Source organism: Uranotaenia lowii, chromosome 2 (genome assembly GCF_029784155.1).
Source record: "Uranotaenia lowii strain MFRU-FL chromosome 2, ASM2978415v1, whole genome shotgun sequence".
Lineage (NCBI taxonomy): Eukaryota > Metazoa > Arthropoda > Insecta > Diptera > Culicidae > Uranotaenia > Uranotaenia lowii.
The window spans coordinates 18,494,290-18,513,924 of record NC_073692.1 but is presented as its reverse complement, the minus strand read 5'-3'; the positions used below and the strand labels follow the sequence as shown (position 1 = coordinate 18,513,924).

The following is a 19,635-nucleotide window of genomic DNA, read 5'->3' as shown; positions in this document are numbered from 1 at the left end:
TGGATCGCGTGGTAAACTTCACTCATTCCCTATCGGAACGACTTCATTACAAAACTTTCTTGGAATTGATTTGTCAACTCGCCGAACGAAAGAAGAGCCAAATTGAGCAATTGTTTATGCTGATGAGCTTCCTAATGAGCTCCTTATAAAACTATCCACAACGACCGTCGGCAGTCAACAAGTTGAAATGGATAGAACAATTTCCAAAAAACATGAAACACAAACCTAACCATACCCGACTAAAGTTGTTCAACTGAAAGAAAAACTTTGGCCGTTCTGATTTTTTCTTAGGAGCAAATCGAAACAAAAATTATCATAGGAATTTTCACCATCAATTACATAAATTTCCCAAAATGTCATTTTAGGTGCTGGCTTGAAGTTTTTTCTTGCTTGGGTTTGTCCGCGAAAGTTTGTTTTCATTCCTTTTGATTTTATTCTTAACTTCCATACGGTTCATTTGCATATTTCGATCATTTTCACCTAAACTCATGTTTACCACTCATTGAAACTTTTGCTTCAACTACATACATCAATAGGGAAAGTTTGCGTTCGCTTCGAACTGGCTTCGACCACCAAAATTCAACTCGTGGATCATTTCCCGTCTGTAGTTAAGTCGGAATACGTTTTACTCACGACAACAATCGGATTTTCGAGCACTATGAATTCATTGCTTCATTATTGCAGCGATTAAGATGTGAAATCATTTTTTTCCTATTGGGAAGAGAGTCCACTGCGACCTGCTATGCTATGTGTGCGTCTATTTCACGAACGGGATTCGATCTCATGACCGTTGGCTTAAAAGAGAAGGATACTATCTTCTAGGCCACGATCTGCTGACATCATGAAATCATGAACGACTTCTGAAATAAATGAATTGAAGGGATATGTTAGCCTCAAAAAGAAGTAAACAGGAACTATTTCCAACTAAATTATTTTTTTTTTATCGCATTCTCACCATTCCTTAGTTATTGATGCTAAGTTGACGAAGCCAAACTCTCCATTCAAGATTTGTTGTTTTCAAATTATAATTCTCTATTTTCTGCTGATTATTGATTCTGTTTCTATTTCTGCAACCAAACGAAAATTTTCCCGAATACAACGGAGACCACTTCAACAACAAATTAATATTATAAATTTTCATCATCCCCGGAAACTGAAACACAAAAAAAATTGCACGAGGGAGAAAAACACGAGCACACTCGATCTACGCTTGCTTAGTTCCTAGAAAATTCAAATCCTAAACTAATGAACAAAAATAAAACTTCTGTGACATTTGTTCCGGAGGTCAAAATTACTCGCGATCTACAAGAACAACGAATAATGATTTTAAATGTTCAATTTACATATCTTGGACAGTGCTGCAAATTTTCTGAAATCACGGATGATTTTTATTGTGATTTACTTGCAGTGTAGAAAGCTCAAACTGAAATGAATGAAATAGATATGTACATCAACAAATATAAAAGCATGCTTACGGCAAGCTTTGTGAATATGCCTATCAGTCAGTAGAAAACTCACTCGTGAACCAGAAACTTGTTTAATGAATAAAATTAAGATACCATTATTATTGCTCTGAATGCTTTCGGAGTATTTTAGAATTTAAAAAGTAAGCACAAGCGTTCAAGTTAAGAATATTGCTAGAGTTTTATTGTAATCATTATACAATGGAGAACAATCCGTTTTTTGTTTTTCAGTACTCCTACGCAGAACCGCAGCGTGAAAACGTTTTTTTTTTCAGGATTCTTCTTACAAACACAGAATAAATAGGGTTTTCTTGATTCAGATACAGGCAAAACTAAGCAATGTCTCTTGCCGTCCGAAGTTTATTTCTAAGTTGCTTTTTGATCAGTGTTTTTTATTCAATTTATTCCATCCAAAGTTTGCTATACACAATTATGTCGGTCGACTTCATTTACAAATTCGTTTATCTAGGCGGTAAAATACATTTTGATTTATTATTGCATTCGATTAACAAGTAACTTACGGATTAGTAGTCTCCTTCAAAGCAGTTTCTAAGCACTTTCGATCAAAAGTGTGCGCGAAACTTCAATCAGTTATCCAACTTAAGCTACTTAAAAGTACGGAACTAATTCAAGGATTATAAACACTACAATATCACAGATACTTCATTTCTTCGCCACTAAGAGTTTTGTTTTGATTTCTAAGTTTTCGATGTCGTTTCTAAGTAGAGCTAGAAGATGATTGTTGGGAAACTTGTCTTGAACTGTACTTTTGAGATTATTGAAAAGGTTCATTTTGATTTCAAATTTTAGCTGATAACCCTGGTAACTTTGCCCGGGAGCCACCGCCGTTAGACACCCGATGGCTGGGGAGCCGGAGCGCCGATGCGGGATTCGGCTGCCGCGGCCGCAGCCGCTTGCATTTCCTGAAGTTCTTCCTCTTCTCGGGTCAGCGGAACCGTCGAGTGATTGTACAGGCCCTGGGCCATCAGTTGCAGGGCTAGCGGGTTCTTCTGGCCGGAAGATTTCTTGATTTTGGCCCGTTTGTTCTGGAACCAGATCTTGATCTGGGCCTCGTTAAGTCCCAGCTCGGCACTCAGCTGTTGCCGGCGGCGCTCGGTGAGGTAACGATTTTCGGCAAACTCGTGCTGTAAGAAGAAAGAGAAAAATGAGAATAGTTAAGTTTTTTTTAATATTGACAATGTTAAGACTCAAAACTTCATTTTTATACCTATTAATTGAAAAAAAAAAAAATAAAAAAAATTTCGAAGGAATTATGAATCAAATTTACTACGGTATGTAAATTTCTCCCATCACATTCATAGATTTCTTATCCAAGGAACAGAAAGATCCAAACTGTCTTCTAGAAAGGGTAAGAGCACCTGTATCCGTGGTCTATTCTTGGGTCTAATTTATACAAGAATTGAACCAACGAAATTAGATCCAAACCAGTGAAAAAACTGGCAATCCCACTCGTGTTCCATTAACTGTCAAACGGTTTAAAACTCCGTCAAATTGGATCCAAATCTCATCAATTTTGGAGCAATCCTTATACCAGTTCTTAACAATTTTGAAATTAAACTGGTAGGTATAATGGAATGCGGATGCGGTTGCTTGGGTCGGAATTTGGGTCTAAACCGGCTGTTTGGACCACGGATAGAGTCCAATAGTCCAATAGTCTCGAAACAAAATTCATAAGCGCGCTACAGAGATCTAAGTAGTCGGCGAAACTGAAGAGACGTAATTGACAGAAGTTCTGAAAAAATTTCTTTTCTGATTTGTGGGAATTTTTGTTTGAGAACATTGAAAAAAATACCAATTTGAACGTTTGAGGAATGAGATACCCAAGCAACTAAAAGTTCGAACGAACTAATAAGTTCATATGTAGCTGTACAAAAGTTCTGTGGAACTTTTTTGCTGTTCAAAATGCTTTTTCGAGGTCCATGGAACTTTATTCTTTATCTTTAGGTCTGCCAATACTCAAAAAAAAGCTTCAAAGTACTGTTTTGGTTTTTGTTTCTACTTTTTGGGAAATAAATAAATCTACTTGTTACGTAATTCTCATTTTTTTTTTCAAAATTAAGTAGCTATTAAAGAGTTGCAAGTCTTTTTGTACAGCTCAATAGTTCGTAAAAAAAATCTCTGTTGTACTATTTTGTAAACTTTTTTTAGGTACCGTAAACCAGCGGAACTTTGATCACTTTTTTTATTCATTTTCCAAAATGTTCAAGGAAGGGGTTACTTTTTTGAGGGATGCTCCTTCCCAAGTATTATCGAAGATTGCAGAATATTCAAACGGATTAGCGGCTTAAAATCAACTACACATTTGGATTTTTTTTAACTTAATCATCGGAACCAAGGAGCATACGAGAGAACAATGTACTTATGTACCTAATATTTTTAATCAATATTTCAGCACGACAGGGCCCCAGCTAGCCTCTACAGTCAACAGTCAGCGAGATATAAACCGATACCAATTTTTTTTTTGAGACCTATGGACGAGGTTATGAGGTTATTTTAAAAATGAAGGACCTGGAGTTTAATAAAAGTCCCGTACCAGATGGAATAACTGTGATTTTTTTTTTGTGAAAATACATCACAGACTTTTCACAAGTGTCATAAAAGATGTGTTCAACGAAACTATCGAAACAGGCAGCTATCTCGCATACCTAAAGACTGCAAAGGTTGTTCCGATTCATAAGGAAGGAATCAGATCGGAAGTAAATAACTATAGACCGATTTCAGTGTTATATGTCTTAAGCAAAGTCACAGAACAAATGACAGCTTCCAGATTATTGAACTTTCTAAGCCAGCATCGTATCATATATAGACTGTTACTGATACCTCAGCAACTTCAATCGTCTGAATTAAAGCAAAACAACTACTACATTCAACTTTTTTAGTATCAGTCTTAAAGAACAATAATATTTCTAGAATTGTGTGCCTTCAAGGTTGAAAAAATCTTCAAATTTTTTTAATTCCTAACAAAAAAGAAAAAATGTTCATATAAATTCACAGATTATTGGCAACAGTGACGTCACATTCGGTACTAATACTAAAGCAAGGCTTCCTCGGCACTACCTCCTTTAAATATTCCTTGGTACTCCCGCCTTTTTATTTTCTGTTCAATTTAACGCACAGCCACGAGTGCACGTATGCAAACCCGAATTTTGCTAAATATCACAGTACCCACTTCCTGTGATAAATAAAGGCTTTAAAATGTCGATCACATACTCAGTAGCACGTTGACATTTTCATAGTCGGTAAATCTCAGCAATCGGCTCCTTCACTTCAGTTGAGAAAGTGATTTGAAATGCGTCAAAGCTATCAATGAAAACGCTCTAGACTGATATAGCGCATGTTATGATGGCATGCTTTTGGTCTTCGAAGTGATGGTGATTTCGATCTACCGGATATTTTCGTTTAACCCTTTCCTTCCCACGAGGTTTTTCACGTTTTAAAAATAGAAATATTGATTTACAGCTAAAGTTCTAGAACAAAAGATCCATAATTTAAGCCTACTTTAATGATCCATTTGATAAATTTGGGTTTTGAGGTGGATCACATGTGCTCCATTGGGAAGATAACAACACATAGGGTGCAAATGAAATACAGGAAATAATTGCAAAAAAACATGGAATTTCATCACTTCATTAATCACAAACTAAAACGATCCTATTTGATAAGAAACTTCTTTGGAATACGCATCCCTCGAAAGTCTATTTATTGAAATATTTGAAATTTTCATTTTTGCCTTGAACAATGGCCGCCATGACACTTTGCGCAAGGAAAAAAAAACATGCCGTTTTTCGAGAAAATCACGAACTTTTACAAACATTTCGAGACATGTGGCCATTTAAGCAGATGAAATAACTATCCTGAAGCGAATTTTTTTGTTGACGAAATGATTTTCTTCAGTATTGATAAGAAGCTTCACAAGAAGAAAAGTACGTTTTGTTCCCATTGTATCACCAGTGATCCACTTTACTTACTCAAAAATGTATAAGTTTTATTGAAATCTAAGTAAACCATCATTTTATTCTGCTTGCATAAGCAACCTTCTGCAACTGACGGTATTTTTATTTGAAGGAAATTATAAAAACTTGTGTTGCTATTGAACAACAAATGACGACTTGATTTAAATTCGAAAAATATTCGGCTTTTTTTGCAGCTTTTGATCTGCCAAGCAAAACCTAGCGAACCGATTGTCTTCAAATTTCGTGCAATGTTTCTTCACTCATATCTACACATTCGGTGAAAAAATGGTGTTGATCCAAAGCGCCCAGTTCAAATGCGAGCTGCGCAAAGTTGTGAAAATTGTATGAAAACAGTATGAAAACTGATCTAAAACATTTTTCCCGTCCAAGCTCTAAGAGAAGTTCAGATATTAGTCCAAATGAAAAACTTTCTAGATAATCCTCGAGTACAGAAAAAACTTGCAGTTCCCGATAAATTCTCAGAGATACCCACCAAGAGGAAATCTTCAGATTCGACGAGTAAACACAAAAAAAGGCTAAACAAAGTTTTACGAACTTCGGCATTGCTCGTTACAATGCCCTGCCAGGCCATATCAGAACAAAGCTTATTTAAATTTTAAAACCTTATAAAAGCTTGGCTTCTCTTTGAATGAAACACCAGTTCAAGGAAGTATGCCCTGCATCCGCTCAAAAGAGAATATTCTTACTCGGGATGCCCAATCGTGCTCCTCATCCAAAGTTGCAACACCACCAAAAACAAACTTTACGCCATACTAAAGCCCAAACGACTTTTTTTCTTATCATTTCCGCTACCATCGCCAAGCCACCATCTTACCGCCGCCCGCCACCCAACAGATTGTTTCTTCAATGGAATCTAGTCTGCTTATAGTTTTTGTGCTAATTGATAAAATCTCCAAAGAAAATTTTTCGCTGAACAACTTTGTCGAAGACCGTAACTTTCGTATCTTACTAGACAAAAAAGTTGTTAGCTGTGAAAAACAATAAATTTAATTGACATCACTGCCGGTGTCCCGCGAAATATTGTATGAAAATTCGTTATACAGTATCGTTCTAGTCACCCAGCAGTGATGTCAATTGTATTTATTGTTTTTCAATGCCAAAAAACATGCTCCCATTCAAAACAATAACACAATAACTTTTTCGTCTAATAAAATACGGTCTTCGGTAAACTTGTTCAGAGAGAATTATAAATTGGATTAAAAACAATAAGCAGGCTTCCACTGACGAAAAAAACATGATGTTGATTTTTCAGTATAAAATATTCAATTTTCCCATACAAACTCAAAAAGTTCAAATATCGTAAATATTACTTAAAAATTCTGCATTAAATCATGGATGAAGACTAAAGGGTTTCAGAAATTTAAAAATGACCCAAAATCCACTCAGTCTAATGCAATAAGTGATCATATTCATCAATCATTTAGTAGAAATCTGATTGAAAGAAATTTTATCATATTTTCTATTGTATTTATAGTTTTCAATATTCTGAGTAATTAAAAAAAAAAATCTTACCTTCAGTCTTGCCAGCTGCGGCCCACTGAACGCTGTCCGGGGTCGCTTATCATCCGCCAGGGCTCCTCCGGCACCGCCGCCACCCCCGCCGCCACTGCCACTGCCACTATTGCCTACAGGGACCTTCTCACTGGGCTTGGTCTTTGGTTTTCGCGTCCGAGGACCTAGGAAGTGGATAAGTTGGGAGAAAAAATCATCAGTTAAACTGTTGAATTTGTTTAACTTTTTTATGGTGTTATCAATTATGTTGATAGTTGCGAAAATGAATTTGACTGGATATAAACGTTTCCGAGTTTCGTAATAACGTTCGCCTGAGGATTATGCTTACACAATCAGCAATGATCATTAACTTTGATTCGTTTGGTTAAGAGTTTTTTTCCACTCTTCAACGATACCGAATGGAATTTGAATACATTATCATTGAGGAGGAGAGTGAATCATGTACATAATCAGTTAAATGGCATAAATGTAGCATAAATGTGATATGCATGCAGCACATGGGAAATCCGAGATTCGAGAGAAGGCAAAAAAAAGATCCGCGTGAATCGAACCGCGAAGGCTTCATGTAAATAAACATTCACAGGTCCGGTGAACACAACGTGATCATCTCTAAAGTAGAGGCAAAAACGGAAAAAACTCTAAACGAAATGAAAACATTCAAATGGAGGCAGTCAAAAGGAAAAAAAAGGCAGGTTTATTGTTTTGATTTCTCCATTCTCGATCCACGTACTAACATATAGACTTACTCTTAGGAAGAAGAGAAACGATTGAAGAAAAGTCCGAAGAAAAACAAATAAGACGTTAATGCCTATACGTATGTTTGAAAAGCCAGCAGAGAAGCCGGAGAGAACAAATTGGACCCTATTTGAGAACATGATCTTCAACAATTGAATACAACAAATGGCTCAAGTACCTGTTTGAATGTCTACATACGTCTAGGCGCATTTTTAACATTATTATTTTTAAACTTTCAACAGTCCTCTCGCCCTCACATCCATTCCCCATTGAATAGATTCCTCGACAGATCCCCATTCAACAATTCCCCATCTTCACTTCTGTTTGATTTTTAAATTGAGTGTGATTTTTTTTTTCACTTCGTTCCCGCGCGTCTGTTGGCGCTCGACGTTGGCGCCAAGTTTGGAGAAGACCGGAGATCATCATTATCTTTTTCGGGTGAAGGATATTTAAACTGTGCGTTTAACTATGACGAAAATGACGACGACTACGAAGTCGTCGTTGGTGGTCTCAAATTTGAACTGATGCTGCTCATAGCTACTGGCTCATTATCGGAGTAAACACCCGGCTCAGCTACCAGATTTACCCATTTCCCATGGTGGCTTGCTTAGCCAAAGATAGGGTGTGGTGTTGAGGTTGAGGTGTTTGTTTTTTCTTCTTCTCCCGGCTTTACTCTAACTCGGTGAAACATTTGTTAATTTCTTTGCATAACGCACCGGATTTGGTGATGATTAGGAAAATGAGAAAAAAAAAGTCTTCAATTTTTGTTGGCTTATTGAAACTGGTTGAAGCTTATAAATGAATGGGTATTTAGGATTTCCAAAATGCAACTGAATGCAACTTGGTTCGCAATATTTTTTTTTTTTGAGGAAATGAAGAAAAATATCAATAGTGAAAATTAACATTGGGAAAAAATAACTTAATGCCGCAAATAAGCTGGGTGTATCGCCAAAAAACGAGCCGGACTATCGACTTACAAGAAGGTAGTGACTCCAAATCGCGATGATAAACAAAATACGACGGCCAAAGCGCGATCCCGGAGGCTGTACACGACGATGCTGACGAAGTTTGACTGCGTGGTAATAGACGACGAAACCTACGTTAAAGCCGACTACAAGCAGCTTCCGGGACAGGAGTTTTATACGGTAAAAGGAAGGGGAAAGGTAGCAGATATTTTCAAGCACATGAAACTGTTAAAGTTCGCGAAGAAATATCTGGTTTGGCAAGCCATCTGTACCTGTGGCTTGAAAAGCAGCATTTCCGGGACTGTCAACCAAGAAATTTACGTGAAAAAGTGTTTGAATAAACGTCTGCTGCCTTTCCTGAAGAAACACGGTTGTTCCGTACTGTTTTGGCCGGTATTGGCATCTTGCCATTACGGTAAAAAGGCCATGGAGTGGTACGCCGCCAACAACGTGCAGGTGATTCCCAAGGACAAGAACCCTCCCAGCACGCCAGAGCTTCGCCCAATTGAGAAAACTGGGCTATTGTCAAACGGAACCTAAAGAAGACCAAAAAAACTGCTAAGGACGAGCAGCAGTTCAAGGCAAACTGGCTTTCTGCGGCGAAGAAGGTGGACAAGGTGGCTGTATAAAATCTGATGGCAGGGGTAAAGCGTAAGGCCCGGCAATTTGGAATTGGAAAAGTGGAAGCCTAGCTGAATATTTTTCCTGAATTTTATACTAATTAAACTTGAAAATGAAATTTAATTTGATTTTTTAAATAATCGATTTCACAGATTGACACGCGTTTTCCCTTGATCAAATTTTTACCCTATCACCCTTTAAGCTAAGCTAAACCGGTGTCTTTATGTTTCCTTTTTCAATTTTGTGATTTGAGTCAGTTTAGTCATTTTTAACAGTTTTGTCATTTTTATTGTTTCTGTTTTTTTTTTACTTCTTGCTATATACGCAAAATGATGAAGCCCATAAAAGTTTAAAATTTTGTTTTTCCCTAATTGTTGCTTCCCAAACTTTTAGAGATCAAATTCCACCTGTTAAAGTGATATTAATATTCAATTCACAAAACAGGATAATGGGCAAGTTGTGACCGAGAGAATGACCGGCCGGCCGCACTTCAAGATGATCTGCCAGATGATCATCTCTCTGTGTCATCATCGGGGTAGATTTAAATCTTCCTTGCCTTCGGAAAAGATACGAGCAAAACTTTTGAATAAATCTTGTGTGGTGGACGGACAAACTTTGAGACATATGTACCTATATATCTGCGGCAGCATCGTCATCAGCAAGTGGCACTGACTGGTTGTCTTTCCTTTTTTCCTGAATCCAGATAAAAAAAAAATGAACTTGGAAGCGCCAACCGGGGACCACCCATGGCGAATTTGAATCCGGAATCACGCATATTTTCTGGAGAACTTTTTCGAGGATTGCTTCCCTTTTAATTGAAAACTGACCGTCGAGACTGAATTGTTCCAACTAGCACTGTTTGAATGGATATTTTCTTCAAAAAATCCCCCACTGGCGATCGATTTCGGGGAACTGTCTTACTGTAGCCAAAGAAATTTCCATAAAACCACCACTCGATGTTGTAAAACATGTTCATCTATTATTCAACAAGTCATACATCACCACAACACTTACCACGGGCCCTAAGATGTGTGATTTATTGAATTCTTTCGAGTGCCACTCGAGGCGTCTTCCTCAACTAGGGAACTCGTTCGTACTTGAAGAGTCCTCCGCCTCAGGTGAAACATGTGTTACACAAACCAAACCAATAAGCAAGCACACACCTTCTTGGGGTCCGAATTTTTTCCCCGTTCCCAAGAATCAAACGACTCAAGAGCCAAGAGCGTGTGTTGATTTTCGCTTGTAACTCTTTTGTTGCGTTTTGTTATTGAACACGTTCATCTCACCCATTTTTTTTTTTTTCATTCATATCGGTTTCGATTGGAAATTCGAGTAGAAAGGAGAAATTGAATGGCCAAACAACACACAATCTGTTTAGACAGAATGGTATCACAACATGTTGGCTTCATTGTGGGTGGTTTGTTGGTTTAAAAAATCAAACTAGATAGGTAAATATTGAGCTTTGGGCTGAGTTCTAAAGAAAGATTGAAGTGTTTATTATTTTTGTGGGATCAAGGATTCTTATTTTTGTAATGCTATGAAAATTCAACATTTTTAAAATGTTTGATGGAAAAAAGCAGACCCTGAATCAAAGCAATAAAAAACTGACGAATCAAAGGAACTGGCATTTGACTGAAACCATTGATGAGAGTTTGATATCGGTTTATTAAGTATTAACGCCATTGTAGAAAATGATAAAATGTAATCAGTTTTAGACAATTAAAAAATACTGAAATTTAATAACAAATCAATTAAATGCGGGAAATGAGGACCGCAAAATCAAAATAACAGGTTTGAGCTGAGATGACTAAACGAAAATGAGTTTTATGAGATCTGCAACCAATATTAAAAAATGCGAGTAGGGATAGTCATTTTCTGTTGACTACTGAATAGAAAAATGAAGAAGAAAAAAAAAGACAATAATAAAACAAAAAGTAAAAAGTTTTTTTTCCAAGCTGTTTAGGGTTCACTCCCTGGAGCTTTCCGAGATTTTTCAGAGCCCCCTTGAAAATTTGATTTAAATAACCCACAAAGTTTTTGAATAAACTGCAGCAAAATATTATGGAACGCACTACCCAATTTTGAATATGCATATGGGAAAGTCAGACACTCTAAGGTAGAATCGCAGACATTGTTTGATTCATCGCAATCTTAATGGGCAGTTTAGGTTGTTTTCTATAGCTTTAGCCATTGGCATTAGTAAATTTCTTTCATCATTACTGTTTTATTGCAATTTAAATCATGCATTTTTAAACATTACTGTTTCGGTCTGGTAAAACGGACACTGCGAGAAGTAAGCCATGACTATTGGACGACGCACGCGTTTTTTCCTCCATTAACAATTTTTAATAATTTAAGTTTAGCTAGGAATTTAAGAGCAAACTAGTGGAAAATGTTTCAATAAATGACCTGTGAAAGTTGAAGAAGTGGCCCCTGGTTTATTAAATAAAGAACACTAATCCCTGTTTGGGGGTTTGGGGTCTGGTAGTTTTTAGTGCTGTGGGAGGGAGTTTTATTTTCGCTCTCTTTAACTTAGCTGATTTTATTCGCGGAAGATAAGACAGTGAAAGCAATTCTGGTCGCAATGAAGAAAAATATAAATATTTAGGGAAAATAAATACAGACCCCGTTCGATTTTGGCAACATTCGATTTTAGCAACATGCGAGCAAAAACCGTTCGATTTTGGCAACATCCAAAAAAGACGATTTTTTGTGTCACTTTTTTATTTTTTATTTTTATTTCAAATTAATCAAAATTAATGTAAAACGTAATATGAGCATGAAATTTTTCAATTCGGCTTAATTATAATGGTTTTAAACAGTAAAAATAAAATTTTTTCCATGTTATACAGCTTAAAACTAATATAATTGAGCCAAATTGAAAAATTTTATGCTTATATAAGGTTTTACATCAATATTGACTTATTTGAAATAAAAATTTCAAATAAAAAAGTGACGAAAAAAAACGTTCGATTTTGGCAACATTCGATTTTGGCAACGTAAAATTTTCGGGCGCCAAAAACGAAACGGGGTCTGTATTGGGAATAAATAATTTAACCCTCATCCGCATTAGATTTCATAACCCTAATCAGCACTAGGAGTGTCAATTTGACACTCCAAGCTAAAATCGTCATAACTCTTTTTATATCTAACCGATTACAATGAAGCTTATATCACTAAAAACCTTATAGTATCAGAAAAATATGTTTAGAACATTATATATAGCTAAAGCTTCTAGTTTTCTCGTTATTCAGCATGAAAGAAAAAAAATCCGAAAAAACATGCCTCAGGAAAACTGCTGTAGTTCATATATTACACGTCCAAAAAAATATTTGCCTTATGCATATGAAAGTAGAGGTTAATGTCTTCATCATGAAACCAAGAAATATTTTTTTAAATTTTTTTTAATGAAATGGTCACAAAAAGTCCAAAAAAGTGGTCTGAAAAACCTACTTTTCATTAGATTGCTAATAAAAACTGTTTGAGCGGTGGTAGAGCTTTTAAAAAATATCATTACAAAATTTATTCTAATTCTGACATTTTGCTGGTTTTAGATTTTCTATGCAACAAAAATTGAATTTACTGGAATTTTCCAAAGTTCACTACTTTGCGCGATTTTTTTACAAATTGAAATTTCATCTGTTTTTGTGGTCCACCGTCAGGTTGTACCCGGATTTTCAGTGCGTTTACTTTGTTTGGACCAATCAAAAGTATATTCATTGGAAAGCAAATTTAATCTTCATTCTAGTGAGGTGCAACAATTCACGCTGTGAGATTTCACAAAAATATGAAAATTATAAACGTAAAATCATTCCTGAATTTCTAGAACTACAAGCAGCGCGTCCAGCTAAACGTGTTTGTTTGCTCTCCGAGTAGGTACGGTGGGTGGTGATTTGGGCAGAGAGCGAAGCCGACAGACGAAATAATGATGCGTGTCGTGCGTTTCTTGCTTGGAAATTTTCTATTGACAGGAGTTCACGTTTGCTTGTCACGACACGCATCATTATTTCGTCTGTCGGCTTCGCTCTCTGACCAAATCACCACCCACCGTATTTTCTCGGAGAGCAAACAAACACGTTTTGCTGGACGCGCTGCTTGTAGTTCTAGAAATTCAGGAATGATTTTACGTTTATAATTTTCATATTTTTGTGAAATCTCACAGCGTGAATTGTTGCACCTCACTAGAATGAAGATTAAATTTGCTTTCCAATGAATATACTTTTGATTGGTCCAAACAAAGTAAAAGCACTGAAAATCCGGGTACAACCTGACGGTGGACCACAAAAACTGATGAAATTTCAACTTGTGAAAAAAATGCGCAAAGTAGTCAACTTTGAAAAATTCCAGTAAATTCAATTTTTGTTGCATCGAGAATCTAAAGACAACAAAATGTCAGAATTAGAATAAATTTTTTAATGATATTTTTTCAAAAGCTCTTCCACCGCTCAAGCAGTTTTGATTAGCAATCTAATGAAAAGTAGGTTTTTCAGACCACTTTTTTGAACTTTTTGTCACCATTTCATTAAAAAAAATTTTAAAAAATATTTCTTGGTTTCATGATGTAGACATTAACTTCAGCTTTCATATGCATAAGGCAAATGTTTTTTTGGACGTGTAATATATGAACTACAGCAGTTTTCTTGAGGCATGTTTTTTCGGATTTTTTTTCTTTCAAGCTGAATAACGAGAAAACTAGAAGCTTTAGCTATATATAATGTTCTAAACATATTTTGCTGACATTACAAGGTTTCTATTGATATAAGTTTTGTATGAAGTTCAAAATAATGCAAACGAATTAAATTGAATCAACTTTTGGAGTGTCAAAATGACACTCTAAGTCGGAAAAGGGAGTTTTTTTGTCCAGGCTTCCAGGGTTCGTCAATAAATAAAGTAAAGATGCAATATTAAAGAACTTTTGAATCAATTTAGGGTCCCCGAAGAAATTTTTGTTTTTTGAAGCTTCTGAAAAAAGTTACAAGCCTTCAAACATGCAATAGTGTCAAAATGACACTCTAATGCGGATGAGGGTTAATTACATTTCCTTAAATTTTGGCAGCGTCATTTTTTCAACCATGTGTCAAAGTAGTCAAAGATGAAGAAAATTCCACCAAGTGTTAAAAAATGGGAAATATATGTGTACAGATACAGAAAAATTATAAATCAATATTAAAAAGTGTTTAGTTTTGGATTTATAATCGCGGGATTATTCTAGGAATATATTTTTTTTTTACATAGGTTTGTTTTGAGCAGTGATTGAATTTTGCTGAGCATGAGTTGATCAACCATCTCTCGCTCAACGCTTTACTCGGAAGCAAAGGTTGCTTTGAGGCAGCGAAAACGACAAAACCGATGATGTATACGCTCTCAACATGGCCGCCTTCATGAAGCAATATACATTCGAGGCAGCGAATCCAAACAACCAAACGAATGGCTCTCACTCATCTCCTGTCACAACCTTGAGGGAACCGAATTCAAAAGGCAGAGCAAACCCGAGTCTCCTCGTTTGTGCCTGGATCGAATGCGTGAGGTTTTTCTGCTATTGCTATTATTGCACAGCAACCGCACGCAGGCAGCTAGTTTTTTCATTTCTTTTTCTTCCCCCCTCTTTCACCATACGTTGCGGGCCATGCAACGCAATAAGTTCGGTTGTTTTTGTTGTTGCCTCAACCTTTGCGGTCGGCTCGAGTTATTCAAATTCAACAACGTAAATGAGTATGTGTGCCTCGTCTTCTTCATGCATCATGTAGCAACCGAACGTTGAGAGAGTTCGTTCGGGGCAGCAAACGGATAGTGTCTCTCAGAGCAGATCCTCCTCATGGGGGGAGGTTTGAATGAATGTATATGTATCGTCTCCTGTATAGCTATGCGAGGCCTCAAAGTGTGTATTTTGAATGCCTCTGATGAGAAAATTGGTGAGGATTTCAATCACTGGTTTTGAGTGCTTGATGCGAAGAGCTCAGCAGCCTGCCTTGATTTCCGTAAAAGGACAAAAAACTTAATGTGAGTAAAATTTTTTTCACTCTTGTTAATGTACCTGTGTGTACTGGATTCCCGAAAATTTTTCTTGATTTGAAGAGAATAATAAACTTCAGAAATGCAAAAAAATCTAGGATAACATAAAAAGTTAAAGCACACGTTTCCTTAAACTCGATAAAAACAATAATATTATACAGATGATGTTGACTAAACATTTCGAATAATTAAAAATTGTTTCCTTAGGAGTACAACAGAAGGGTTGAGTATTGGAGCCGCGCAAAAATAAGTGTCTTGAGCATTTTTCAACTACCATACATTTTAAATCTTTATTTAAGGTTTTCGTTTTAGTAAATTAATTGTGTTCTCAATAATTCAATCGGAACACAAGACGGTTTAACACGTTCGTCGCCACTCTCATTCTACTAGTTTTATTAGCCGGGCCCGGAGAAATTCTCGGAGCAAGAAAGTAAAGAGGGAGAACTCCAAGATTTGCAAAGTGTGGCTAAACTGAGCGGCTAACTTGAGTAAAAAAGCGTCACCCGTTTTTTTATGTGACGGCCCCCCCAGAAAAAATACCCGTCACCCGAATATGGGTTCGATGGCGACGAACTTAACGGAAATTAGGGCTTTGAGCAAAAAACATTTTGAAAAAAACAATTGCTTAGTGTCGTGATCCTTTCTTGATTTTTTTCTTTTAACCACCATTTCACTTAACCTTCCCATGCCGTTCGGGTCAATATGACCCGAAGCGCATATTTCAAATCTCTTTAACATCATTCCAATATACTGAAGAACTTGTAATTTTGACAGACCAAGTATGTTCTATGAAAATAATGATCAAATTAACGTCAAAAAATTAAAATTTGAGTTTTGAAAATCGGTTCATTGGGAAATGAAATACAGCTAAGCAAAGCAAAAATTGGATATCGTTTTTTTAAAGTTAGATTTTTTTCTACCGGAAGATCTGAGATAGCGGTCAAAACTTTCATTGGACCCCAACATATCTATACACTGTCGGATAGATGGATTCTTGACGATTTCAAACATCAATGAAACACTTAAATACAAAAAAGCTGCCAAAAGTGATGAGCATTTTAAAAATAAAATTGATTTTTCGGACTTTTTACTTTCTGAACCAGTTTCTTATATCTTGGTAATACATATCGACTTTATTTTTAAATTTTGAGTAATAAGAATAAATTACCTACACAATGAATATAATATCATCAAAATCGGTTAACATTTACAGCCAGGAGAACGAAATCAAACTACAACTCAAATTTCCCCGAAACGGATATTTTGCGAACGGCATGGGAAGGTTAAACATTTTACGCAGCAACTACAAAACGGTCCGTTGGTGTAAAGATTAGTTAATAGACTGATCTCATCTATTTGTGTCCATTTCTTCTTGAATTTCAATACAACCATCTCTTTCTTTGCTTTTCCATACACGCTCCTTTTTCAAACTCAATGATCCAAATGTGTACCACGGATACTGAGAAAATATCAATAAAACATTACCCAAGCAACCAAAAGTTCGAATATCACTTAAGGAACGAACTAATAAGTTCATATATAGCTGTACAAAAGTTCTGTGGAACTTTTTTGCTGTTAAAAATGCTTTTTCGAGGTCCATGGAACTTCATTCTTTATCAAGTTCAGCCAATACTCAAAAAAAGCTTTAAAGTACTGTTTTGGAATCTGTTTCTACTTTTGGGAACTTTAAAGTTTGTATGAAGAAAAACAATCTACTTGTTACGTACTTCTCATTTTTTTCAAAATCAAGTTGCTATCAAAGGGTTGCAAGTCTTTTTGTAAAGCTCAATAGTTCGTAAAAAGTCTCTGTTGTACTATTTTGTAAACTTGAAAGTTTTTAATTAGTTCCAACGGACGTTCAAAAGCAACTTCGTATTACAGAAACTTTGAAGTAGATTTAAAGGCTAAAATCTACTTTTTTCGAACTTCAACACGTGTTTACATAAATAAACACATTCGTTACTTGGGAAACAACTATATGAAGTACACATTAAGATCTCAACTTTCAAGCGATGAGCTCGGGTTCGAGGCTTGGTAAGAACATGTTTTTTAAATGTAATGTGAGTTAGTAACAAATATAGTTGATTAATACGAATAAAAATAGCAGACTTGAGAAGGCAATTGAAGGAGCGGAAGAGTAATTTTTTCGATTTTTTATGCTGCTTATAAAGTGGATTTTGAAGCTGGTTAGAAGTTGTTTGACGATTTATGCGAACTTTTTGTCAACTTTAAAGTTCGTTTAACTACTTGAAAAATTGAGCTGAAAAGTAGTTGTATTAGCATACTCGATTAAGCTGATCAAACCTGATAGAGGAATGTTATCCGAACTTTTGGTTGCTTGGGTAGCAAGTTAAGAATATAACTGATTTATAAATTGTTATTACTATTATTATCTACACTTAGGGGTAAACCGGACACAAAAGTTTCTCCAGGTATTGCAGATTTTCATCGGTTTAAACCTCCATATGCCTTCAAAAGACCTTGGCAAGAGCAATTGTCAGTCTACGTTTTGGTTCAAAACTCATGCATAAATTTCTGTAAAATTATTAAGTAACGTTTACATAGGTAAATTTGAACTTTTATGTTTGTATGGGAAAATTGACTATGCATTGAATATAAATAGTACAAGAAAAATCAACATCATTTTTGTTTCTTCAGTGAAACCAAGCCTGCTAATGGTTTTAAGGCCAATTTATAAGATCTCCTAAGAAAATTTTCCGTGAAACAACTTTGTCCAAGACCGTAACTTCGTATTTTGTTCAATCGAAAAGCGACTCAAAAATGCCATAAAAAAAGAAAAATAAACGAGTTGGAAGAACCGAAGAATAATTGTTCTCGCATTTGTGGTATGAGAGGACTGCAATCGAAAATGTGAGATGAGAGAAACTCAATAATAGGGGAGATTAGGGCATAATGGCCACCCTAAGGAAAACGCTGTAATATGTGAATGTATATGTAATATGTAATGTGTTTATTTCCTAATTGAATGAAACTTGAAAAATTAGATGAAAACGTTTAAAAAAACATTTTAAAATTGTTTGCCGAAAGCTGAAAACCAGTTACTTCAGGATTGAAATGTATAATATTTAAAATAGAGTTCCGGCCATGAACATCATAATCAATATTGTTGGGTATTTTTAAAGACACAAACAAATTCTTAACTTTGTGACTTTTCGTTACTGTGATGGAAGAGTTTTGAAAAGTGCTACATGACGACTTTTTCATGGCGACCGTCAAAAATTGAATAAACAAAATACAACATGAGTACAGGTCAATTTTATATGAGCCATGATCGGTAATGCTGAATAATTGCAATTTTTTTTTCTTTTTCAATGTTGTTTTTTTTTTCAACTTTTTTTCATGTGATTATTTGATTTTTTTTTTCAGTAAACCTTCCGATGAAAATGAAAATGATCAAAAAAATGATTCGACCTGTAAGAAGTGTGCTCCCAGAATGATCTTGTCATCGATAAGCGGCTGACGAGTCGTAATTTGTCGATTACACGCTCGTCTCGTCTCGGAATGAAAATAAACCGAAAACGCAATTCATTTTGCTCGACTCTTCCAATCTGCTTCCAGATTTTCGCCGATAGCCATTTCGGCACACTTTGGCACAACAAGCATCGGCCAATCGGTGGACCCCTCGTTTCCTCTTTGGGTCACTTGAATCGCTCAAGAGTGTGTGCAACTGCGCTCCCGCAAAAATTCAAGGTGGGTGGTCTTCGGAAAGAGCTGTTCACCGGAATTTGCTACTTATTATAATTGCCGATCCCTTGTCCTCCTGTTCCGATCTCCGTGACAATTTCCCAGCTCCCGGCAGCGCACTTTCGCATTCCACCGAATGATTTATCTTGCTCCTGTGATCTGAACCGGCGTGAACTGCCAAGTTCTCGCGTGACGACGACGACGACGATCCGCCCCAAAAGAGGGTTCTGGGTGCCTACGTTCTGCTGATCCGGTCGAAATTTGCTCGCCATCCAGAGCGAGCGAGAAGAAAGAAATGTAAGTCAGTTGTTGAGATAACTAGACAGCCGGGCAACAAACAAGGCACCACAGAAAAAAAAACCAACTGGAGCTATTAATTGAACTTTATAAAAATAATAATAACCGTCCGTTTATTAAATCAAAACGGCTATTAATTGGTCCCGGCCGTTTGGGATGCTAATTGGACGTATCTTTCTATCTCTCTCTGAGGTCCGTCCGTCCGTTCCGCGTGGTTCGATTCTTTATTTGCCATAACATCATTCATTCGGTCCATTCATTCATCCATTACACATCGCCCACCACCACACAATGCAATGCAATGCAGGAAAGAAATCGGCCACAGAAAGC

General features: G+C 36.3%; 1 protein-coding gene across 1 annotated transcript; it reads right to left on the bottom strand.

The window, feature by feature from the left end:
- Positions 1–1,741: 1,741 nt before the first annotated feature.
- Positions 1,742–19,280, bottom strand: LOC129741129 (homeobox protein invected-like). Its single transcript, XM_055732833.1, has 3 exons — positions 19,070–19,280; positions 6,971–7,134; positions 1,742–2,608 (listed from the first exon to the last, which is right to left on the bottom strand). The coding sequence occupies exons 1-3, from the start codon at positions 19,278–19,280 to the stop codon at positions 2,312–2,314; spliced, it is 672 nt and encodes a 223-aa protein (XP_055588808.1). The 3' UTR covers positions 1,742–2,311.
- Positions 19,281–19,635: the final 355 nt, after the last annotated feature.

Bases quoted from the DNA above. Each gene is read 5' to 3' on its own strand.
- LOC129741129 (XM_055732833.1), bottom strand. From the start codon at position 19,280: ATGGCGAGCAAATTTCGACCGGATCAGCAGAACGTAGGCACCCAGAAC. The intron at 7,135-19,069 runs GCAATTATAATA...TCCACTTCCTAG, and splicing joins AACAGGAGGACAAGGGATCG to GTCCTCGGACGCGAAAACCA. The intron at 2,609-6,970 runs GTAAGATTTTTT...TTCTTCTTACAG, and splicing joins CGCAGCTGGCAAGACTGAAG to CACGAGTTTGCCGAAAATCG.